The sequence below is a fragment of the Pristis pectinata genome, chromosome 21 (assembly GCF_009764475.1).
Source record: "Pristis pectinata isolate sPriPec2 chromosome 21, sPriPec2.1.pri, whole genome shotgun sequence".
Classification (NCBI taxonomy): domain Eukaryota; kingdom Metazoa; phylum Chordata; class Chondrichthyes; order Rhinopristiformes; family Pristidae; genus Pristis; species Pristis pectinata.
This window is the reverse complement of record NC_067425.1, coordinates 25,785,143-25,811,628: the sequence shown is the minus strand read 5'-3', so window position 1 is coordinate 25,811,628 and position 26,486 is coordinate 25,785,143. Positions and strand designations below refer to the sequence as shown.

The 26,486-nt window shown below is 44.6% G+C and overlaps 1 protein-coding gene across 3 annotated transcripts in view; it reads right to left on the bottom strand.

Annotated features, from left to right (window-relative positions):
* The window catches only part of LOC127581416 (E3 ubiquitin-protein ligase RNF43), a 157,866-nt gene that overhangs the window by 40,325 nt on the left and 91,055 nt on the right, over positions 1-26,486 (bottom strand). For 2 of the 3 annotated variants that reach the window (XM_052035816.1, XM_052035817.1), the window contains exon 2: positions 16,792-16,914. In XM_052035816.1, coding sequence (XP_051891776.1) covers positions 16,792-16,914 — 123 coding nt within the window. Of the gene's footprint in view, positions 1-16,791; positions 16,915-20,131; positions 20,270-26,486 lie in introns of those variants that run through there. The other variant, XM_052035818.1, reaches the window with a different exon arrangement.

Below are 26,486 nucleotides of genomic sequence, written 5' to 3'. Positions count from 1 at the left end.
CACGGCTATAAAGGCAGACCAGGAAGTCAGAAAGCAATGTGGCAATTTAATAATCAGAATTCCATCAAAAGTTAATAATTTCTCTTCCCTGTGTTCCCCTGTCCAATAATTAACCCTTAATGGGTATAAATTCTTTGAGATCTCCTGAAAGGGCCATGGAAGGAGTTATACAAAAAGAAATCGCTTTTCTTTCTCAATGAGTGAAACAGATAAGCCTCATTGCTCTTTGTAGGAACTTGCTGTGTGCCAATTAAATACCCCATTTCCCAAAAATACAACAGTAACTGTACTTCAAATGTACTTAATTGGCTTGATACACTCTGGACCTTTGAGATTATTAAAGGCAAGTTTTTTTCTTTCTTGCAAGTGCTGTACTGTAGAAGCCTGCTTAATGTGGATGTCTTTTGCTTCCAAGATTTTGCAATAAAACTACTGTCATTACTGGCACACATTTTGTACTGTGGCACATTGCAACGTATCCCAGGTCATTAATTCAAGTTGTGTTAAGTAAGTTCTCCATCGTATTCTAAGCAGTCAGACATTTATTATTCCAGCCAACAAAACAATGGAAACGAAAATTTCTATATGTAAATAGCCCCTTAAATGCATGATATCCCTAGTTGATAAAATTTGAAACATAGAAGACAGAACAATGCTTGCTTGTGGGGTACAGTAGCATAATGGTTAAGTTATCAGACTAGTAACTAGATTCTGGACCATTGATCCAAAGGCAAGAATCCCACCATTTTAGCTGGGGATTCAAATTCATGCAATTAAACAAATCTGGAATTTTATATAAAAATCAATAGTAACAGTAATGGCAAGAATGAAACTGCTAGAATGTTTTATAAACCGATTTGGTTCACTGATGTCCTGCAGGTAAGGAAATTTGCCATCCTTAGCCAGTTTGGTCTGAAGTGACTCCAAACCCAACAAAATGCTGGACTCTTAACTGCTTTCTCAGTTCAGGTACAATAAGGATGGCAATAAATAAGGCTTTCCCAGCAATGCCACCATCCCTTGAACTAATAAATAAAAATACTACTAAGATTTCTGTTAATCCTGGTTGGCTTCTCTATTTAATGTCATTCTCTAATAAACTTCCAATAAAGGTATGGCATAAAATTCATTTTGGTTTCATAATGAATTTAAGAATAGAGTATTTAGCATCGGGAACCCAATCTTATTCCATATGTCTGCCCTTTTCCCTATATTCCTTTTTACCTTTAGTTAACAAAATCTATCAGTCTTGGATTAAAATTAAAACAAGTATCATTGAATTTTATGAAAAAATGTTACAAACTTCCTAACCACTATCAGAAGGCCTCCTTTTATTTTTTTTAAACAGTGACTCCTGGCCCTAGATTCCCCACACAGTGCAAATAGTTTCCATTTACCCCAGCGAATGTTATCCATGTGAGTTAGCAGGCATTTGCTGAAGTATCTCATAAGAAAAAGGTTAGCTCATTTAACTGAAAGCTTATTATCCATGACTATCATTCCCCTATCTAAAGCACTAGTTGTTATTTCAAAGATTCAGATTGGGTTCGCCATTTAAAAACCCATCCAGGTTCTGATCAGGTGCAAAGCTGCAACTATTCTGTCCTTAACTATAGACACTAGCAACTTCCTGGCACAGATATTAAGCTAAATAGTCTTTAATTGCTTGTCATTAATAATGGAATGAGATGCACAATTTTTCCAATCTGAAGGAATGGTTTTATGGATTAAGAGAACTTTAGAAGATTGTAAAAGCAAAACATTTGCAGGTTCCAGAAACACGAAATAGAAACAGAAAATGCTGAAAACAGTCAACAAGTTATACAGCAACTGTGGAGACAGGAACAAAGTTGGTGTTTCTGGTCAAACATCCTCTATTAGAACTGGAAAAAGTTAGAGATTAAGTTACTGAGAAAGAGAAAATGTGCGAGTGAATGAAGACCAGAAGAAATTGAAAAACATGAGAATCGAGCCTGCTCTGTCATTTATCAAGATCATGACTGATCTTCCACCTCAGTGCCATTTTCCAGCACTATGCTTATCTCTCTCAATTCCCCTAATGCCCAGTTATCTATCAATTTTTGTTTTGAATGAACACAACAATTGAGCTTCTATGGCTATCTGGGGTAGAGAAGTTCAAAGATTTACAACCCTCTAAGTGAAGGAATTTCTTCTTGTCTCAGGCCCCTTGGTCCTAGATGCCTCAGTTAGGTGAAATATCCTCTGAGTCTTGAAGAAACTTGTAAGTGTAGATGAGATCTCCTCTCATTCCTCTACCCCTAAAGAATACTGTGCAATCTACTCAATCTCTCCTCAAATGTCAAGTACATCCTTTCCTAGGTAAGAACACCAAAACTGTACACTGCACTCCAGGTATGGTCCCATCAAGGCCCTACACAATGGCAATAAGTCTTCCTTAGTGTTGTAATCAAACCCTGGTGTAATAAAGGCCAACATATACCTTTGCCCTCCTCATCACTTGTTGCTCCTTCATGCTGGCACTTCAGTGATTTGTGTGCAAGCACACCTAGATCCCTTTGAACAGTAACACAACCCAACCTCTCACCATTTATCTAACACTCCACTTTTCTGTTATGTGCAAATACCTGATATCTTTCAGCATTGTATTCCAGTGGCTATGTTCTTCTTTGCCCACTCAGCTTGCCCATATCCTCTTGAACTATCCTTACATCCCACTCCATACTTAGAACTCCCACCTGCTTTAGCGTTGTCATCATAGTTGGTGGTGGTGCAGGCTGAAAGACGGTGGCAGAGGCTTGAGAGTAACTAAAGTTGCTTCTGGTGTAGGACATATATAAAAACTGCAAATACCAAAGACCCAAACACTCAATGGCAAATGCAAAAAAAATATCATGGCACTACTTTGAAGAACAAGTAGTTATGTCCCATGGCATGGCCAATATTTATCTCTGTATTTTAAGTATCTCAGTATTCAAAGACTATTTACTCATTATCACAATGCTTTTGAGGGAATATGCTAATTGTCTATCCTATTTCACAATAATTGCTAGACTTTAAAAGTATTTTACTAGCTGTATTAGGGTTTGAGGAAGCCTGTGGTAATAAAACTACCTATACGTGACTCTTAAGATGTAAGGCATCCCTCAATTCCCATCCCCCATCCTCTTTCCCCTGTCCTGCTTCCAAATATTAGTATCTGGCATTTCACCAAATTAAACTATGCCCTGCTAGATTAAGACACCTGAAACATCTTCTGCATACTGCCACAGCAGGCGGAGGGAAGGTGCTCGGTGAAGCGGTCACCCAAAAGGTCAATGTTTCCCGCGTATCACAAACTGCTTCCCCACCCAGACACAGACTGGGCGACCACTTCGCCGAGCACCTTTGCTCCGTCTACCCTGGCTGCCTGGATCTCCCAGTCGCCAGCCATTTTAACTCTCCATCCCATTCCCACACTGACACATCTGTAGCAACAAACAATCTGCTGGAGGAACCCAGCGGGTCGAGCAGCATCTGTGGGAGGAAAGGAATTGTTGACGTTTCTGGTTGAAACCATGCATCAGGACTCTGACGTGTCTGTCCTCAGCCTCCTCTGCTGCCAAGTTGAGGGTAAATGCAAATTAGAGGAACAGCACCTTGTGTTATGCCTGGGAAGTCTCCAACCTGGTGACATGAACATTGAATTCTCCAAATTCTGGTAACTGCCTCTACTCTGTCTCTCTCCATTTTCTCTCTCCTCTAGATCCACCTGGCCCCGATAACCATCTCTCTTTCCACTCCCCCAGCCTCTCCACCTGCCCATCACCCACACACTCCTCCCACTGGTTCCCCTCCCCACCTTCCTCCCTTTATTCGATTCTCCACCTGCTTCTCCCAGCAGATTCTATCATCTTCAGCCCTTTATCACTCCCATCTATCATCTCCCAGCTTCTAATGCCATTCCCACTCTCCGCCCTCCCTCATCTGCCTATCACCCCCCTCACCTGGATCCACCTATCGCCTGCCAGCTCTTCCCTCCAGCATTTTATGCTGGCCACCTCCCCTCTATCTTTCAGTGTAGGTGAAGGGTCTCGCCCCAAAGTGTTGACTGTCCATTTCTCTCCATAGATGCTGCCTGACCTGCTGAGTTCCTCCAGCATTTTGTGCGCTGAACTTAATCAGATGCTCTGGTCTTTGGCACGTGGTGTTGGTCGGAGCTTGCTTTGTGAAAATTGTTGGTTGCATTTTCTACATGACAACAGCAACTCCTCTCAAAAAGAACTTTGTTGCATGTAGTGAGCTTTGGGATTTCCCTGAATCATGAAAGGAGCTATATAAATACAAGTTTTTATTTCCTTTAATGACCCAATGTGACTCAACGCATTCTGGAGCTGCATTTGCTGAGGTCAGTCATGTGCATTCAGGCAACAGCACAGGGCACTAAACAAGGCCCTGACAGTCACTACAGCGCACCTACATGGGACGTTGCTGCCATGGAGACCAAGCAAAGCTGGCTGCAAACGACAAGGAGGTAGACACATAAAAGCTCCTCTGTGCAACATTCACTGTTAGCCTTAACTTTTCCCTGCTGACTGTAGTGCTGTGCCGGGACCCGCTTGAAGAGGAATGCGCTGCGTTAAAAGCTGAAAAGGCTTTCCTCGCAAATAACAAATCTCACACAGTTTAGAACACGTCCCGTTTGGCTCCTGAAAGGACTCAGATGCAGCTGCTGCTGCCTCTTCTTGAACTGTGTGAGAAATTCTGTGTAATTAGGCTATTGTATGCCGTGAGTCTGGGTGGGGCCTGCTGAGGTTTCTTTAATCTTCACGACTGTGACACATTTGCAGTGGGAGAGCTGTGCTTCACTGCCAGCACCACGGCTGTAGGGGGTGGGATGGGGTGGTGTGGGGTTGGGCTCAGTGACAGCTGCCGAGTTTTCAAGCTTCTTTAAATGGAGACCTATGGCCTTCCTGTACCCCTACGTGACCTGCCTAGTAAACACCGGGGCTGTTTTCCTTGGCAGCACATCAGTCACTGCTTTCCCGCTCACTTGCTAGCTCCACAGGCTTCTCTGGCATTGTTTAATCACTGAAGCGACCTGCTGCTTTCTTTTGCTGGTTAAGCTCATGGACTATGGACTCTATTGAAGATGGAAGATGGCAAGATGTGCCTGCTGTAAACACACACACACACACACACACACAAGAATTTTCTGTCTTTAGAAAATCTTCCCCCTCCCCTCTTCCAGGACATCTGTTTCAGCAAATCGGTTACTTGATAGACCTGGGAAGTGAAGGTGGGGGATGGGAGATAAAAGATAATGTGAGTGGGTGGGGTGGAGGTCATTGTACATGCTGAGTGGCCAACGCAGGGGTCCACCAACCCATCACAGGAAGCTGGGAGACAACAATCTGCCGACATCAGGCAGCTGAAGGTGCTCCCAAGGGTTTCCAGGAGAGGCTCGGATGTTCTGCGATATCATCGCAGGTTGCAGGCCGCTGAGAGCTGGGGGCAGGGAAGAAGTTGATCCGCAAATAGGAAGGCTGTGAGTGGCAGTGGTTGGGGTTGGAGAGAGGCAGAGCACAAGGACAGCAGTTGGTGGGCCAGAGGAGGCCTTGGCAGAAGGACAAGCAGATGAGTCGAGAGAGAAAGGGAGAGGAAGGGGCTGAGAGAAAAGGTGGTGAGTGAGGGGCAGACGGGACTGAGGGAGGAAGACTTGAGGGAGGGAGAAGACTTGGGGTAGTCAGGGAAAGAGAAGCAGAAATGTGCAGGAGGGAGGGAATCAGATGCAGTATGTGTGAGGGATGCTGAGGAAGATCATGCCCATAACCTGTGTCCATACGTGTGAGATCAGAGTGCATGTGTATGTGCTTACAATTTGCATGTGCCAAGCTTGTGGTCTCCAGTCATCTTGGATCTCTTTGCAATGGGATCAAGACCTTGTTCTGTCAAAACAGTGTGGTAGCTGGTGTCAAACACATTAAAAATATTCACACACAGACTCTTTCTAGTCCTCCAAAGCAAGTCATCCTTGGTCATGAAGGAGTTCCTAGGAAGGACCAAATGTCTGCCGATATTCCCACAGACTGGGAAAGCGTCCACTGACAATCCCACAGACTGAGAAAGTGTCCACTCCCACAGACCCAAGAACAACACCCCAATATATTCAAGGAGTCCCAATCTTTGAGTTCTTTTAACCTAAACAGAAGATGAAGTTTGAAGTAACTTTCCAAATGCAAATTTTGAGCCTCTTTTCAAAAAGGCACTAAAGGGAAAAGCCGACAGTATGTTGGTGATACCATGGAAGAACGAGGGTTTAGAACATGCAAGAACTACCATGGTTAAGTATATACAATGCATTTTCAGAAATTATCCCATAACATGTCTGAATTTGTAACTGATTTTTAATGGCCTGCACAACTTCATAGGGCATGGACATGAAGAGGGAAAAATCGGAATAAAAATATTGCTCCCACCACCAGTAATACATTGCCTGTTTCTTTCCATTCCATCTACTCCCCCCACCATCTCCTCCAGTGCTGAGCACTGGTTCACCAGGGAATGGATGTTCAACTGCATCTGTAAATTATGTTCCTCAAAAATCACCATATGACACAACCAAAACACTTTTCACATTATCCATGACACAGAAACTGCCTTTTGCTTCCTCCCATATGGGGTTCCCCATCCCAATAGTCTACAAGTCCCATGCCATTTTGAGATTTATTCTGTAAGTAGATATCTGCAGAACAATTGGTCGAACTTGAGGCTGAGACTGCATTGTATTAATCTAGTGCCTATAGAAGCCACTGTCTGGCTTCTGCGTTTAATGGAAACCAGATCTGTGGATGCCCCTTAGACAAAGCCTGCAAATCCTACAAAGTCTCAACACAATGAATCATATTGGAAGCCACCCAATAAAGGCAGTCGCTCTGAAGGCTGTGCCATGTAGAGTTTGGGAGAAAAGCTGAAAAAAGTCAAAGTCAAGTTTATTGTCATATGCACAAGTACATGCACAGGTGCAATGAAAAACTTACTTGCAGCAGCATCACAGGCACAGAGCATCATAGAATTCACAAGAAAAACATAAATTAAACATAAATTATACATAATTTATTACAAGAAAGAACATAATTTGAACAAAATAAATGTTCATTGTAGTGCAAAATGATCAAAGTGATCATAGTGTTGCTCTTCTGGGATAGTGATTAGAGTTATGCAGTTTGGTTCATGAACCCAATGTTTGAAGGGAAGTAGCTGTTCTTGAACCTGGTGGTGTGGTCTCCATGATATCTTGTCAGCTATTACATGAATGACTTAGATGTGGATGTGGGAGGCATGACCAGCAAGTCCACGGATGACATGAAGATTGGCAGAGTTGTTGGTGGTGTGGAAGGCTGCAGAGAGATAGCGATGTGTTGGTAAAATGGGCTGAAAAATGGCAAAAGGAGTTTAATATAGACAAGTGTGAGGTGATGCATGTCAGAAGCACTAATGAGGCCAGGACATACACCATGAATAGTAGGGTCTTAGGGAATATTGAGGAATAGATGGACCTTGGTGTGCAAGTCCAAAGATCTTTGAAGGTGGAAATGCAGGTAGATAACATTAGGAAGGCATATGAGATACTGGCCTTCATTAGTCAGGGCATTGAATACAGAAGTAGCGACATTATGCTCCAGCTTCACAAAACCTTGGTCAGACTTCAGCCGGAGTACTGTGTGCAGTTCTGGTCACCATGTTATAGGAAGGCGGTGATAGTGCAGAGGAGATTCACCAGGATGTTGCCTGAGATGGTGCAGTTCTGTTGTGAGGAGAAACTGGAGAAGTCTGTTCTCCCTGGAGCAGAGGAGGTTAACAGGGGACATGAATGAGGTATACAAGATGATGAGGGGTATAGATAGGACAGACTGCAGGAAACTGCACCCCATATCAAAGGTAGATAAAACTAGAGGACATAGGTTTAGGGTAAGGGGGAAGAGATTCAAAGGGGATATGAAGGAAACCTCCTTCACTCAGAGAGCATTAAGTACCTAGAATGCACTGCGTGAGAGAGTGGTTGAAACTGGGTCATTGACAGCATTTAAGCGTCAAGATGAGCACTTGAATCACTTAGGCACAGAGGGCTGATATGGAAGGGTACCCACTGGCCGACACGGATGAGTTGGGCCGAGTGGGCTGTTCCCCTGCTGTAGGATTACAAAAGTCCTGTTCAGTTCTAATGTGGAGTTTATCATTGCTACTTAGCTAAAACATAGCACTAAATTGTATCAGGAGGGGTCATCTATTCTCCCACTAAATTTAATAGATTTAGACAGACTGTAAAAAGAATAATTGGGAGAAGGACTTGGGATAGAGGAACGCAGGGAGACAGCTGGAATAAATACTCTGTACAGTTGAGGAGGATCTGCATGAATAGGACACCTGAACATTGATGATGACAAGCCAGCTGAACAATGCTCTGCCCAGATGACGTCCAGTTACAACTGATAAAAAACTGATGTAATTGAGAGGTACAAAAGGATGGCCCATCATGATGCTCCTCAGGCAAGATTTGCTTCGCCCATCTTGATAGCACTTGCTGTGCAGCAGTTTTCCCTTCCAAGCTAAATGTGTGTAGAAACACAACTTTAAAGGATCTGTGGAACTTGTTCCTCACTGATTATGGGTAAATTCATTTGAAATTAGAAGGTAGAGGAAGAGCAGTAATTGTTTTGCTCCTTGTTCCCTAAACTGATAGCTTCCAGGGAGATGATTTCAATCAGATAGCCATAGCACAAACATAGTGCTCTTTGTGGAAGGCTGGTGCTCTTAGTGCTTATGGGACTAGACTATCCCTTACAGACTTTGGCAATTAACTCCTATGCCTGGAAGCACTTGGTTCTTAAAAAAGTTTTTTGGCTGTAAAAGTATTAACTAAGAAATAATCATTCGGTCACAATTCAGCCAGAGTAAAATGACAGTTTGTATGTTTGGTACTTCTTTGATTTAGTCAGAAAATAATCAAGACATATGACAAAAGTAAAAGCAAATCTTCAAAGCATTAGCTATGCCTTTTCAGTTGCCTGTATGAACAAACATTACAACAGAATACAAGCAACCTTCTATCATCTTATTGGCTTGTTCCTTTCCTAAATCTCCAATAACCCATAATTATTTCCCTTGGCTCTGAAAGTGAAATGAAGAGCCAAGTTCTACCAGACAAACAATTAATGGTTGAGGTCAGGCCGGATCTGCCTCTGAAACAAGAAGCAAGAATGTGCAATGAAACAGCCCACCTGGATCTTCTTGCTCCAGACTGCTGCATGAAGTGCTGGGTATTAGCACATCAGTAATATTCATAAGCAGGAAGACTGCAGGGGCTTATTCGCTGGTTATCAGACACGCTCCAATGGATAGTAATTATCCAAGTGTAGTGGCCCGTACTCACAGGACTCGAACCGCCATCAGCGGCCGCGGGCGGACACGCAGGAGTGCGTCGTAGACTAACTGCAGGGCAGGCCTTCTGGCAGGAATCTTACGTCACATCCGCCGGAGTGGCTCTCGGGTACTTTTGTGTGCGCGCGCAATTTGCTTGCTACAGTAAAGTGTGCTCCGGTTCAGCCTCCACATCTCTGAGTTTTCCTTTCAGCAACACGTCGCGTTCGGCTACATTTGGTGACCCGTGACATGAATTCCAATGACTCACACAGTGCAGTCTTGCTCAAGCTCCTGACTTTCTGGGCTGCTCAGCCCCACATTTGGTTCGAGCAGGCTGAGGCCCAGTTCAGTATCAGAGGCATTACAGCCGACACCACGTGGTACTACTACGTGATCAGCGCGCTCGACCAGGACACGGCAGGCCGGATCATCGACTTCCTGCACCAGCCACGCTAAGATCAAGGCACTCCTCATCTGCACTTTCGGACTCTCCCGCCGTGAACGAGCTGCGCGGCTTCTGCACGTGGATGGCCTGGGCGACCGCAAGCCATCCGAGCTGATGGACGGCATGCTGGTGCTCATGGATGGCCATAAGCCGTGCCTTTTATTCGAACAGTTGTTCCTCGAGCAACTGCCAGAGGACATTTGCCTCCTCCTTGCGGGCGAAGATTTCAGCGACCCGCGCAACCTCGCAGTCAGGGCGGACATTTTGTGGCAGAGTAAGCAGCGGGGAGTGGCTTCCATCTGCCTAACCATGACCGCGCACCCTAAAGCCAAGACCCCACAACCAAAGCCACTGAGACCCACGGGGGACAAGGATAAGGGTTCGGATCAAGGGTGCTTTTACCATTAGAGATGGGGGTCAAACGCGCGCCACTGCCATCCACCGTGTGCCTTTCCGGGAAACGCCAGGCCCGGCCGTCACTATTTGCTTCGACGGCTGGCCATCGCGACAGCCTCCTGTTCCTTTGGGACTGACACTCCGGGCGACGTTTCCTGGTGGACACTGGGGCTGAAATCAGCGTCCCTCCCCCCTCAAATATGGACACCCGTAACGTGGCCCCAGGCCCCGACCTCGCCGCTGCGAACGGCAGCACCGTCCGGATGTACTGCTCACGTACCATCCCGCTGCGTTTTGGGCCCAGCTGTTTTACCTGGACCTCCACGGTAGCAGCGGTGTCACGGCCGTTACTAGGGGCGGATTTCCTATGAGCCAACCGTCTTCTAGTCCACCTGAAGGGTCGGCGTTTGGTCCACACTGAGATGTTCCAGACCTTCCAGCTCGTAGAAGCCCAGTTCCCGGCCCTCCACCTAGACTCTGTCACACTCTCGGGTGACGAGTTCGCCAGGGTGCTGGCGGATTTCCCCTCCATCATCACCCCACGGTTCTCCACTACCGGTCCCAAGCACAGCGTGCAGCACCACATCCCCACACAAGGGCCACCGCTGCACGCCCGAGCCCGTAGGCTCCCACCCGACAAGCTCCACCTCGCCAAAGAGGAGTTCTGGAAGATGGAGGAGATGGGGATCATCCGCCACTCGGACAGCCCTTGGGCATCTCCGCTGCACATGGTACCCAATTCCGCAGGAGGTTGGAGGCCCTGCGGGGACTACAGGAGACTCAATGACGCCACAACCACCGACCGATACCTGGTGCCCCACATCCAGGATTTCATTGCGAACCTCCACGGGGCAACCATCTTTTCAAAAATCGATCTGGTCCGGGGGTACCATCAGATCCCCGTGCACCCCGACGATGTGCCCAAGACGGCCCTCATCACCCACTTCGGGTTGTTCGAATTCCTAAGGATGCCTTTTGGCCTCAAGAACACCACCCAGACTTTCCAGAGGCTTATGGATTCGGTGGGGCGAGGCCTGGATTTTGTCTTCATCAACCTGGACGATATCCTGGTGTCCAGCAAGTCACGCAAAGAGCATGTGGCACATTTGCGCCAACTCTGCCAGCACCTGAGTGACTATGGACTGGCAATCAACCCGGCGAAGTGCCAGTTCGGACTGACAGAGATCAACTTCTTGGACCACAGGGTCAACCAGCATGGAGCTGCCCCTCTACCGGACAAGGTTCAGGCCAGATTCCCAAACCCAGCACGGTCAAGGGCCTGCAAGAGTTTGTGGGGATGGTAAATTTCTACCATCGTTTCGTGCTGACGGCAGCGCGCATCATGAGACCCTTGTTCGGTCTGATGGCCGGCAAGGCCAAAGAGTTGGCATGGGACGCAGAGCCCACTGAGGCTTTCGAGCGGGCCAAAGAGGCGTTGGCGAAGGCGGCCCTCTTAGTACACCCGAGAGTCGATGTACCCACGGCGCTCACAATTGATGCTTCCGACACGGCATTCAGCGGAGTCCTGGAGCAGCTCATCGAGGGCCAGTGGCGACCGCTCGCCTTTTTCAGCCGGCACCTGTGACCACGAGGTTAAGTACAGCGCTTTCGACAAGGAGTTGCTAGTGCTCTACCTGGCTATCTGGCACTTCCGGTATTTCCTCGAAGGAAGGGATTTCACCGTGTATACAGATCACAAGCCCCTCAGCTTCGCCCTTGCAAAGGTATCGGACCCATGGTCAGCTCGGCAGCACAGGCACCTCTCCTTTATTTCGGAGTTCACCACAGATGTCAGCCACATCGCAGGGAAGGACAACGTGGACGCCAACATGCTGTCCTGCCTCCACATCCACTCAGTGACCACCTCAGCCCCAGGGATCAACGACACGGCGCTGGCGCAACAGGCGGACGCTGAGATCCCGGCCTACTGCACCACTGTTTCGGGACTCCAGTTGGAGGACGTCCCCGTCAGCCCGACAGCAGTTCGGCTCCTGTGCGACACGTCTACCGGCAGACCTCGGCCTGTGGTACCAGCAGCATTGAGGCGACGGGTGTTCGACACGCTACATGGCCTGGCCCACCCGTCCATCCGGGCAGCTATCAAATTGGTAGCAGACAAATTTGTTTGGCATGGTTTGCACAAGCAGGTCGGACACTGGGCCAGGACCTGCGTACACTGCCAGACCGCCAAAGTCCATCTGCATGTGAAGGCCCCCCTCCAGCAGTTCCAGCCGACGCTCGAGACGTTTCAGCACATCCACGTGGACATCGTCGGCCCCCTGCCCATCTCCTGGGGCGCCAGGTATATCTTTACCATGGTCAACAGGTTCACCAGATGGCCAAAGACTGCGCCGCTAGCAGACACGTCCACTGAATCCTGCGCCAGGATGCTCATCGCAAACCGGATCGCCAGGTTCGGACTCCCAGCGGACATCACCTCCAACAGAGGGGCACAGTTCACGTCAGGTTTGTGGACAACACTGGAGCAGCTCCTGGGCACCCGGTTATATCACATCATGGCGTACCACCCACAGTCCAACGGTTTGGTCAAGCGCATCCACAGGCACCTCAAGTCAGCCCTGATGGCACACCTCAGAGGGCCCAACTGGACAGATGAGCTCCCCTGGGTTTTACTGGGCATCCACATGGCTCCCAGGGAGGACCTGGGCACCTCCTCGGCGGAGTTGGTCTACGGCACTCCCCTGACGGTCCCAGGCGAGTTCGTGCCAGAGGCCCAAGGTCCAGCATGGACGCTGGCAGAACTGCTGACGAGGCTGCAGGACAAGGTAGGGACCCTGGCACCGGTTCCCACCTCCAGACATGGCACTACACCGTCCTTTATCCCTAAGGACCTCCAGGACTGTGAGTACATTTTCATTCGCAGGGGCATGCATGTCACCTCTACAGAGGCCATACGAAGGACCCTTCAGGGTGATCCGGCACAATGGATCTATGTGTGTCATGGAGGTGGGAGGCCACAAGGAGACTTTCAGAGCAGACCACCTCAAACCGGCGCATTTGGACATTGAGCAGCCGGTGAAGGTACCCTCACCGTGCCGGCGGGGCAGGCCACCCAAGAGGGGGACACAGACTGGGGGTCCCACACCCCCGATGGACGTTTCTTTGGGGGGTGGGGGGTGCAGTGTATTGGCCTGTACTCACGGGACTCGAACCGCCATCGGCAGCCGCGAGCGGACGCACAGGAGCGCGTCGTAGACTAACCATGGGGCATGCCTTCCAGCAGGAATCTTACTTCACGACCGCTGGAGAGGCTCTCAGGTACTCTTGCGCGTGCGTTTTGCTTGCCACAGTAAAGTGTGCTCCGATTCAGCGTCCACGTCTCTGAGTTTTCCTTTCAGCAATGCGTCGTGTTTGGCTACACAAGCTGCTTTTTAAGAATGTTACATGTGTACAAGTGCGCTCATTTTCATTATGAACCTATTCTATCATCACCCCAGTTCCGATTAAAAAGCTAATCATTATTTTTACAATCTGACCCACCAATGCCAGCACATCAGTTTCTTCCATTATCTAAAATAACACAATCTAGTCTTCGTTCCATGGCACCTCTCTGATCCCAGCAATATACAAATAGTGTTCTGCAATCCATTTGACAGTCATCCAGATCCTTGCTGATAGTCAAGGTCTAGCTGAAATCCCAGTCAGCTTTATTAAAGGGACATTGCTCCCCAAGTAAGTCTCAGTTCATCACTTACCCCAGAGCACTCAACACTCAATACCTTTTCAGTTTTATTTTAGGGTGACAATGTGTACATATTGGCTTGGTGGTAGGTATCAGGGGGTGGTGGTAGTGGAGGGCTGCTTTTCACATTGGAGGCCTGTGACCAGCGGTGCACCACAGGGATTGGTGCTGGGTCTGCTGTTGTTCATCATCTCTACTAATGACTTAGATGAGCATGTAGTTGGCATGGTTAGTAAGTCTACAATGACACCAAAATTGGCGGTGTGGTAGACGGTGAAGGTGGTTACCTAAGATTACAACAGCATGTAGATCAACTGCAAAAGTGGGCCAAGGAATGGCAGATAGAGTTTAACTTAGACAAGTGGAGCAAAGGCGGCGGAGGGGAGACCTTAGAGGTGTATAAAGTCATGAGGGACATAGATAAGGTGAATGGTCTTAGTCCTTTCTCCCAAGGTAGGGGAGTCATAGGTTTAAGGTGAGAGGGGAAAGACTTAATGGGGACCCGAGGGGTAAGCTTTTCCACACAAAAGGTGATGGGTATGTGGAACGAGTGGCCAGAGGAAGTGGCAGAGGCGGGTACCATTACAACATTTAAAAGACATTTGGATGGGTACATGAATAATAAAGGTTTAGAGGGATATGGGTCAGATGCAGGCAAATGGGACTAGCTCAGGTAGAGAACTTGGTCGGCATGGACAAGTTGGGCCAATGTATCTGCTTCTATGCCACTATATATGACGCTCAACTTTAAATAAAGCTACTATATTCAGCAGTAATCTTCAAAATACATAGAACAGTCTGTCTAGCTCTTTCAGCTCAATATGCTGCTTGCACTTGTACTTCAATGGTGCTTCATTCTTACACCAGAAACCTGCAGCTCATCTTCATCAACTTCCTTTATGGCATTCTGGGCTCCAATCCAACCTCAGTTTGTGGATTGTACCTCTGAACTTTCTTCTGCACTGTGTCCCAGTTTTTCCTTTATGCTCTGCTGATTTCCCCCATCAACAAGTTCACATACAGCTCCCCTACTAATTCCTCAACTAATGGCAAGACCTTCAACCATTACACCTTTCACTCCATAATTCTTCTACTTCAGCTTCACTTTCACAAACCTCCAGGCCCATATCTAGGCTTACAACATCATGTCATGTTGATGATCACACTCAGGGTCAGCAAAGTAAATGGCAAAGGCAAAGATCCTAAGAAAAACAACCTACAAATTAAGTACCTACACAGACAGAAATTCTCCAGATTTTTTGCACTGTTCTTATTCAATAGCTGCCTTGGGAAGGCCTATCTGCCATAACATTAGGCACATTTCATATCTCTTACACTTACCTGAATCCTAGAATTTACAAGAAACTGTGGTGGCATAGCCAAAATGTACCAGTTATCCGGCAAGGGTTGAATAATCTAACACTGCTGCTGGTGGTGAGGGCCAGATGCATATCCAGAGTTATCTGCATCATCCTATAACCACTGGTCGGTTGGTCACTTCCGCATTAAGGACCATTTGCAGAGTATCCTTAAAATGCAACATCTAATAGTATACCGTGATGAAAGGATACTGACACAAAAAATATATTAAGTATGCAGCACTGGAAAAGTAAATCCTCTGTTGGACAGAGCTGAAACTACCAAATGCTGCACAAGGAGAAGGGGACACGTGATTTCCCCTTAAAACCAGAGCTGTAAAGTGCTCAGAAAATTTATTCGCCAGTTAATTGTAATTTTAATTGGACTGATAAACAACAATAGAGTACCAATATTTCCTAATGGTCCAAAGGTAAATATTTTGGCTTTTGAAGAAGAGGAGGCGGATGGGAGAGAGGGTATTGAGTGAAGTTTCTTTTATTGAAAACTCCAATGCAATCTTTCCCCTTAATATGTACAATTAACACATTAATTTGTGATTACATAGATCAGATGCATTAACTACAATTTACTTTCAGCTCTACTTATTACTCATAGGCCAAGATCTTTTGGCATCTTGTTGGAAGAGTTTAAAAGCTTGCATTTCTTTAAACTTTGCTGCATTTCATTAAATGTCTTCAGATGAGTATACAAGAGAAACATGGGAGTTTATATCTAGAAAATTTGAATCTGGGCGAGAGGTGGGTGCTGTATGTATAACTGACCAACCACTAATAAGCTACACATATGTATAAATTCACCACTTGGGCAGGAATGGAGGAACCAAGAAAAGTGGTCAGAAGTTACAGAATCAGTTAGTGCTGGTTTAAATAGGAATTACTATTGTGCAAAATGCACCCAATCTGTTCGTATACATAAAGCTTTCTGTTGTCCTCCATCCGTCCCCTGTTCCTGCCCTCACTCGCGCCAGATCAACAACACCAGAAAGAATGAATGTTCAATTCCCAGCTTGATGCATGGATATCAAGTTCTTAGGGTTATTTGTGAAGTTCAGTTAAACCTGGCCAATGCAGATTGCCAAGGCCCATTGGCTCACACTGCAGTCTCCGAAGGGACTGGAAGGCCACAAGCCCCACTCAACTGAGTCAAAGCAAGACTGGGTGCCTAAGCAATCTAAGTCTGAGTCTTGGCCCTACATAACTGTACCTGGCCTGAGACAGTGCTATACTAGAGGGCTTCTGGTCATTCCTTCAGAGGAGAATTTTAGAAATATTTAAGTTTCTTGAAAAATATCAATTTTTTTTTAAAACAGAGAACTTTTGGCATTTAACCCTCAACCTTAAAGCCCTCAGACACTCTTAAATCAAATAATTTGCTAAATACCATCTTAAATTAAGTACATCCACATGTGCAAATATACGCATACATACATAAGAATGGATGTGTGTGCGTGCACACGCACAAGTGTCCACACGCAGAGGTCCCCTACCTTGTTGAAGAGTGAGAGACAAGGATGTGGGTCTCGATCAGGTCTCTCCAGTTTGATCATACTGACAAAGCCATAGTCTTGTTGTTCATCTTCACTGGTATTACATAGCCACAGAGGATGAAACTGCCAAATAAAACAATAAAAACTTAGCAAACTTTAGGTAGTGCATTTGTGAACAAAGAGATGGGGTAAATAACTGCAGACTGCAACTTCAATTTATTAATAACATGAACAAAACCCTTGCACCTTATTTCAGTATTTGTGTATGAATCCTATTAGTATAGAAATCAAGGAATTCGAATATGCTGCAAGATAAAGCACTGAATTGAGGAAATGTGCACTTCATTAATTACATGGAATCGTCATGAAAGCCACGCACAATCTAGGAATCATAAATGGCATTACAGCTACAATCCATTACTCGGCCTTTTCATGATGTCTGTTTTTTTGTAGCTCCCTATGTATTTGACATTTCTGCTTATTGCACAAGTTTTGTTAGTTCCACTCTGCATGGAATTCAGAGTGGCTCTTGCTGCATTATTCTGCTCAGCAAATTAATTGCTAATTGGAAGAGAGAGTCTGTAGTCTGGATTAACACATCTTCACTACGTCCAATCTCGTACAAGGAATTTTCTACAATCACATTCAACAATTAATACTGACTTCACTTTAGAGATACAAGATGATGGGAAATCACCAGAAGTCAAGCATCAATTCCAAAGACATTAGTATGTGAGCATAAAAGTGTAAGAAAATGAGACATGTTTATAATTGCTAAATGAAAATAGTAATGCATTATCCACCAGATTTCTACTGGGACTAAAGAACAATGAATTGTGTTTGAAATAGTGATACAAATGCAATTCAGAAAGGGGCTGCTTTGGTTACAGTCTAAAATTCGACCACACAGAACACTTAAATCACACTGCTGATGGCACTGGCAAAAAAGTGACCATCCATTCAAATGCAACAGTTGACCCATGTTTTCTCAAGCTCCTCTAATAAAAACATTTGAAAATCTATAAGATTTTCCTTATGATTGAGCAGTTCTTTCCAGATCCTTAATAAAAATACCATAAACCATTAATTTTGGTCCATGCAGACCCGACATTGGTCAATATTTTGGAAGGAAAAAAAATCACATTGAATTAAAATGCAATCACACTACATTGCAGCTAAAAATGAATGACTGTTGTGTTTAAATAAGCTGAGTCCATTGCACCATGCTCTCATGCTGAGAGGTCTGACCTCTTTAGGATGAGTACCCGGAGTTTTCATTGGGCCATAGAAAGCCAGTGCCTTGCATTCCAGTAACTCCGACTCTCTTAAAAATTACAAACGCAAAAAATTTAGTACTTGCCATGTCATTTTGTAAAGCAAACTGCTGCTTGGATTTGAAAGGTGAAGCCGAAAAAGAGCAGCGCAGTAGGCTGCATCTGGTTTAACAGCAACACCAGCAGGGAATTGGCCATAGGCCATTGACTTGTCCCATGGCAGTTTAGCAGATTCTTTCCTGGTGCACTTAGTTGAAGAGAGAGGACCATGCAGCTCAAAATAAGAAGATATATGAAAAGGGAACATGGATTTGGCATAATGAGCACTTAATGCCGTTACTTCTATAATGCTGAGGACTTATGTACAGGAAGTAAAATATCAGTCACAGCTCTTCAATTGCTTTCATGTCAATTTAAGCCTCTTATCAAAAGTCAACTTTGGTCTTAACAGAGGTTAAAATTACTAGGCAGTCTCTATCTAAGCACCCAGACAGGACCTTCTTGTTGATGTCAGGAAAAGTAGGGTGCAGACTTCTTACCAACACTTGCAATACCAGGTAGGCAATGTTTGGTTCAATTTGCAAAGCCATCTGCTGATACTAGCCTTTCAACCTGACTTGCTCATGTTTTATATTTCCTACCAGTGTTCTCCGCCCAATGGGATTTTTAGTGGTTTCCCTGTAGCCTGCACTACAATCCTGAAGGCCCTTCACTCCCTGGCCTTTGCAGGGAAAGTTCCAAAACAGAAATACTGATCTCCAAGTAAAACAGTAAAATTAGAAAAGCCAACTTGGAACTAGCAGCAATTCCAGGCAGTTTTTAGTAAATCAGCAAGTGACATCACTCAGATATTGGCAGTTAATACCAATGTTAAAGGAAAAAGGCTTCAGATACGGAATCCAGTAGCAGTCATGTTAGTTTAAATATACACCACACTAGGGAAAGCATTGAGCTCCATCCCAAAGCAGATGAGGCCTACATAAGGTTAGAGGAGGGAGGAAGCATTTGCCAATTAAGTGACATCAGCAACAGGCAATGTATTTTGGGATTTAGAAAATGAGCAAGATCATGGTCACAGGCAGCAGCACCAATCTTCAAATCAAAAACCAAAAAGCTTGGAATGAACGGGGAAAGGTAAGGAATTATTACTGATTGAACCCAATTTCTGTCCACAGCAACAAAAGATGCAACTTCCTGGTGTTCTGGGATGGTGCAACCGATGTCGAGGTAGATACAGCTCTCAGCACTCAGAAGGGCAGTGGAACTAATTTGTTCATTTGGAGACAAATTCCATGAAAAATGAACCAGAAGAAGACGAAGGAAATAAGTCCTTAAAACCTCTATAGGTACTGAATCTGAATACTCAGAAACTTAATTGAGTAAAAGAGCCATCTGCTTTCAGGAGGCCAGGGGCTTGAACAGAGTACACACCACAGCGGCCTTCTAACAGCCTTGCACAAAATTCCTCAGACTCATTTGATACCCTGTCTTCCATTATGTAATACATGTGATTCCTTACATACTGCATCTTTCACTTTTATCCTGATGCAGCACAGTACTTCCTTAATTAGAAAGAGCTAATAGTTGGCCAACATATTTTAAACCAGCCTGTAACCTGTGGGTTTTTTTTCCCCCAAAGTGTGGCACAGCTTGGTGAAATCTATTTGAAACAGAGCGCAATCCCCTTACAAAATATCCAGTTAAAGAGTCTACCAAATCTATGAACAGATTATCTTCCCATCATCTTCACTGGCACCCAGTTCCAGCTGAAAGTGCATTGCTCTCTTAGTGTCGCCACCATCTACCCTGATCGGTTCTGGTCACCCTCTCCCTGGATCTCTCATCCTCTCTGACCAAGAGTCCATTAACCTCCTGCTGCAGCTACCAACTTCTCTGAGCAAGAATCCATCACTCTCACTTTGGAGCTAGGCCACTTTGTCTATAGTGGCTGCTTTTTCATATTCAGCCAGCTGTTACCGCAGTAACGCAGGAAACATGTTCAAGGCAATGATGAAACTTCTGAAGTTTTATTGACTGTGAAATTCAAACTCCTTTTTTGTTCTCACCAGCCTTGCACTTCATTGAATTTCATCCGTGGAGACGAGATGTTCCAGCTGGCATCTGTTTCAGCTGCAGAAGAATTGTATACAAATGGGGCATTGTACCCAGACCTTTCCGTTCTCACCATAAGGCAATCTTCAAACACCACAGCACCCAGACTGCACTGCCGTAACATGAGCTCTTCTGTGAATGTTGTATTTGAGGAGGTGATAAGCAGGTCATACTCGAGGCAATATGGTAACTTGATTAAAAATTAAACTGCACTTGGAATGAAATCAAAGGAAAAGAGTAATTGAAATGTAACTTGCGTCTTCCTGTTTGTGCGCAGGAATGATTACTGTGTTGCGGGACTTTGCTTTCATCTCTGCTCATCTACTGCCAGCTGGGCACATGCCGATGCGCAATCTCATTCTTAGTATTGTAAAGATGGCTTACAGAAGCTCAGCCTGCACGATGTACTCAGCACATCTACTGGGACACATCTCAACTCCCTGGGAGGCACTGAATGTCTCAAAGGATATTTGGCAATCTACACGATGGTTGCTCCTATGTCTATGTCAGTGATGCTTCATTGCATAATAAAACATGTCTGTAACACAAAAACTAAACATGTCAAAGATATGTTTAGTGACATGTTTTTTGACGTGTTCTGTTATGAGTCATACCCTAAAATCTAGTTCTTTGACAATGCTGTTTTAGTTTCCAATGTTGCCAGATATTTCTCCTTGAAAGCAAGTTGGGACATTTTAAAGATGCCGTATAGATGCAAGCTATACTGTGCCAGTAAAGTCTCAACATACTCTGCCAGCAAGATAAAATATTGTCCAAATCATTAGCTCATTGCACTCTATCAGTATTATGTGCCAGAGTCCATCCTGTTCTAGTTGGGCTATGTTACGAAGAGGGGGGCCTTTGTTACCCAGTGTCTGGAAATATCAGCAGGAAGGAACAATGACTGTATCACCACTTTGCCACTAAGCCAGCAGGAAGGGATAGCTTCTACTCTCTCACTGTGTTGTACCAGTTGGAGTCATCTATTCTGCTGTTACAGCACAGAGGTCTTATAAACTTTCTTAACATCTGCTTCTTTGAATTGTGCAGCCTTAGCATAGTGGAAACATTTTCTCCTGATACAAGCATCACTCCAGAGGCTGAGGCACATAAACCAGGCTTTTATTTCAGTGCATTATTGAAGGATTCTTTTGCTGGAGGTACTGCCTCTTGGATATGGCATTAAACTAAGGCTTCTTAGGTTGATATGTAAGATTTCACATACACACGGCAGTGAGCCAACTCATCTTCACTATATTCTTTCCAGGAAAACCTAGAGCCTTTGCTCCAAATTCCAAAACTTAGCTAAGAATGAGAATTCATTATAAATGAAAGAGGATTGTATCTGTCACTCTTTACCCAAATGTTGTCATCTATAGTTTGCCAGCCTTCCATTTGGTTTAGTGAAGACGCAAGAGACGGCAGATGCTGGAATCTGGAGCATCAAACAACCTGCTGGAAGAACTCAGTGGGTCGAGCAGCATATGTTTGGGGGGCGGTGGGGGAGAGAGAAAGGAATTGTCAACATTTCAGGTCAAAAACCCTGCATGAGGGCTGAGGGTGGAGAGAGGAGACAGCCAGCATACAGAGGAGAGGGGGAGTGGTGAATTGAGGGGTGATGCCTCTTTGGTTTGTTCTTTGAAGATTCTACAAATTGAGACATGTTCACCAACTGATCGTTATATGCAGGAGTACAGTTCAAGCAAAGTTCATTGGAATCTGAGATATCATGGGGTGCATGACTGGTCAACATTGCTTTGGCTACTTCCAGCAAAGAACATTGGAGAGTTGCTGGAAATGGGTACGGCTCTAAATTATCAGTGCTGGATAAATAAATAATGCATTTCACAAAACCAGAATCATGGGTCCAAAGGTGGATAAAGAAATGGGCCACACTGATATTAACAATCATCAGCTATTATACACAAGGAGTGACAAAAGTCATTAATAGGCTTGGGAAATAGGCATTCTGATTTGCATCAAAGCACCGCAGGAATCATGGCCATAGGCTATACATTCTCAAAGCAGTTGCACAACCACTGCATGTATCCAATGGCTAATCCAATCCACGAGAGAAATCTGACTGTATGGTTCTGAATGGAAGAGGACATTACCTGCTCTTGTCCCATGTTGGTCATTGATTGATTACAGTCAACTTTCAGAGTAGTCACCCCAGGTTGGGAAGTTGCTCAGGATGCATGACAAAAAAAGGAAAGAACCACCAGGTTCTCACTTTCATTGCATCTTATCAGATCCTCAGTGAGACTTCAAAATACTGCAAAGGAGCTAGCAATTGTGCATTATGCAGTGGCCAACCTATGCTCAGGAAGATCCAAGAAAATAATTAATATGAATGACCAGCAGACTGGTGTGCTTTCAGACTTTTCCATGTAAAGGGCTTGAAAAGTGCTTTTAAACCCCAACACTTAAAAGTGCAATTCTACAAAGTTTTTTTAAAAAAAGCACCAAGATGGTTGAAATACTAGTGAACTATGCTTTGTTCTCGTTTCCCATAAACTGTAAATAATAAGAAATTTGTCAGCCAGTTTCACAAATAAAAACTTCAAACCCATTGTGTTGCAAAGCTTCTGATATCATGTAGTCAGGAGGTCTTCATTTCTGGCTGTCAACCAGCAAAGATAAAAATAGTCAGAGTCTGTCTAGCCTTGCAAAGCCTGAAACATTTATCAACCAATATATATTATATATACACACACAATAAATCTAATCACTATTACATTGCTGTTTAGGGGACACTGAAGTACACAAGTTGACTGCTCCATTGCCCATATTATTTGAAGAAAATTAGTGAAATAAAGAGCTTAATTGGCCAAAAAATACTTGGGGCATTGAGATCTTGGAAGATGCCATCAATGCGATTTAAGATTTGAGTAGCAGGTCTTAATTGAGCTAATGGTGCAAGCTGGGAGGTCATCTTGGCTCATTCAACAAAATTACTGAAGTTCTGGAATCTTTCTTATATACCTCAGCCTCTCTACCTCTCTCTGGTCTTTGAGGCTACACCTGAAAACATTTTGCTTTTTGTCACCCATTGCAATATTTCTGAAGCAGCTGCGTCAGATTTTGTTTAATATTACTTCTCCGTAGTTGGAATGTTTATCGATATAGATGTGACATAAACGCAAGCTGCTATTGTCTAGAAGTAACATAGGCAGGACTAAGGATTTCACCAGATAGTAGGAAGCAGGGGTCATGGAGTCATTGCGAGATACAGCACAGAATCAAGTCCTTCGGCCCAGTGAATCCACATTGACCATCAACCACTTGTTTAATATAACTCGACATGAATCCAATTTTTTTACCCTCCCTACTTGCTCATCAAGTCCCCCAGTTTCTACCATTCACTAGGGGCAATTTACAGTCACCAATTAACCTATGAACCTACATGTCTTTGGGATGTAGGACAAAGCTGAAGCACCTGGAAGAAACCCACACAGTTACGGGGAGATTGTGCAAACTCCACACAGCAAGCACGGCAAGGGGGAGGAGTTGGGATTAAACTCAGTCCTCTGGCACAATGAGGCAGCAGCTCTACTAGCTGTGCTGTAGCCTCCCACCCAGCTCCTCCTAAATGTCAGCAATCATACACAACTGAAAAGGGTGATTTTAAAGTTGTAAGTAATTAAACTAGTTAAAATAATACTCCTTCCCAAATAAAGGGAAAACATGTAGAAGGGAGCTGAGCTGAAAAGCCCAGTCAATCTTATTTAGCATATTGTCACATACATTTAAATAAAGATGTGATATTACTTAAAGTGCAAAGTGCTAGCCAGAAATATTCTGACTAGTGGTGGGAAAAATTTAAGATATTCTCTCCTGAAAAGGGTGATTTTAAAGTCAACACCAATAAATTCAGTTAGGAAATACAAAATGTCTAGATACATTGCTGGGTCCTTTAACAGATGAAGTGCAGCTAGTATGAAAATTTCACACACAGTCTCCAATATACCTCACAGCAACTCTAGTGAGAGTTTTGCAGTTTAATGCACATTATTATACTAGACCTATCCTTGAAGTACAGTGCATGAAGCTGTCAATGCAGAACCGCACCCAGTTCATTTTACAATCGTTCCTTATAATCCTATAATCCTCAAAGTGCAGGATTGGATTCGTGCATGCAAGGAGCACATTATTGTCTCCAACTGCCCAAATGTGGTCACTTTAATAGTGATATTAGGAAAAGGATCTCAATATTCTCCAAATCAGAGAAACCCTGGCACATACACTGAAGTATCAACAAGTGCTACATTGTTGGCAGCTAGAATGCCTCACGTCAGCCTGCAGGGGGCACCAGCAATAACAATAACAATTCAATGGCTTTGTTAAACATAGGAATTGGTAGAAATTGTTTTACGGCATTAAAAAAATGTCATTCTAAAAGTCCCACAAAGATCACAATTTTAAATTGCAAGTTCCCCAGAAAAGCATTGTTAAGTTCCCCTGTGTAAAGTCACCCTTCACCAGTTTCAGTTTGTGCTACACTATTAATCTACGGCAAGATCTCACAGCTGCCTGCACTTAGCCTTGTAGCTGTTAACAGTGGCAGCCAGTTCTTAAAGAGACCTGCGGCAATGCAAGCAACACTTTTGCAACAATTAGGTAGTGCTGTGGTTCAAAAATGGATGCTGTAATGCTGGGAAAAGGGAGGGAGAGTGCTCCCAAGGGTTGACGAAGAACATTACTTGCAGGAGACATCTTCGTGTGCAAGGGGGCTTTGTATGGTTGGGGGGAGGGGGGGTTTTGTTTAGAGAATTTTTCCACAGAGGCCTTTCAAGAAATAATACTACATGTGCAGTCCATGAACAGCCCCACTTTGTGGAAGCCTTTATGAGTAGAAAATCCCTGTGCCTGCTCTGCCCACTGCTGTGGGTAATGGAAAATGGATGACAATCTTCTCTGTTGGAGAATGGAGTTTGCGTGATCTCCCTAATGCAGCACTATGGGATATGGCAGAAATCAGCAACAACAGACAAGTGTGACTGTGACACTGACCTCCATGGGTAAAACAGACCCAGGCACGTGTATGATCCCAAGGGAGCTCACAAATCTCAGTGAGGTCAAAGGGATCCAGTTTGACTGCCAGCCCTTCAAAATAGTGTCGCTTCAAGGGTGGGGGGGGGGGGGGGGGGGGGAGGGGAGAGACACGGGTGGGGAAGTGTTAGTAAAAGTTGGTTGTTCAGCAGTAATTAAAAACTATAAATCTTTCATGTCATTGGTGTTGAAAATCAGGTCAGGGATGAATTTTGAACAGTGTACCATCAATGTCATCCTTTAGAAGTGTTTAATGCAGGAATAGTTTCTAGAGTTAACAAAGAGGCAGGAACTGGATTTCACATCAGGCACTAAAAGTCTTGGAAGTGTACATACAGTAATATTGCTCTCTCTCAAGTTGAGCACACTTTCGACACAGAGCACTGTTCTTCCCACCCACCCCAGGGTTCTGGGAGTGAATTTCTAGGCCATTATATCCATTCTCAACCTTACACACACGCACTCTCTCCCTCGCTCCTGCAAACAAACACTCTCAACTCCCACTAACAAACCTTCACCTTTACATACAAAAAAAGTTATTTAGTTCTCACTCCCATGACTAAATGAATGATAATGTCCAATGACATACACACTTCCTTTGTAAGAGACTATACAGTACTTACACACCACAAGACCTGCCTGAAGAAGTCTTTATTCCAAATGCAAAAGAGAACTATTTCTAGCCTTCAGTTTATTTTTGAAGCACCCACCTTCAATATGTTGGTTCAAATCCATATGCCAACAACTGATTGGATCGAGACCAAAGATGCACTGTGGACCTTCTCAGTGGCATGAGAAAGTCAACAGAGGTGGCGAGGCAACTGGCTAATGACTGGCCCAGCAAATCCTTCCTACCTACTGCACACTTTACATCATACATTCCTTTGCTCTATATCTGTGTTTGGGAATTAGGAAATAGTAAATAGGCATTAATAGAACCTAAAAGGAAAGCTCTTTTCAGCGAATGTTCCAGTCATCCAAATAATTACTTCAAGTGTAGAATTACTAACTGCAGAAGAGCAGAGGATTGGAAATCTGATCCTCCACTTCATGCTGGATGTTAAGCTACCTGTGTTAAAGTGTAAACACTTGTTGCTTTCTGTTGTTGTTCTCTTTGGCAATGATTAGCAGATATGAAAGAGTAGCAACACAAATACATCCTACTCTTCCAGGAATTTTTTCTTTACTGAGGGACACAGGCAGGACCCGTTATGATGTTTTGCACTTTAAAAGGGACCACAGCTACTTAGGCTCTAG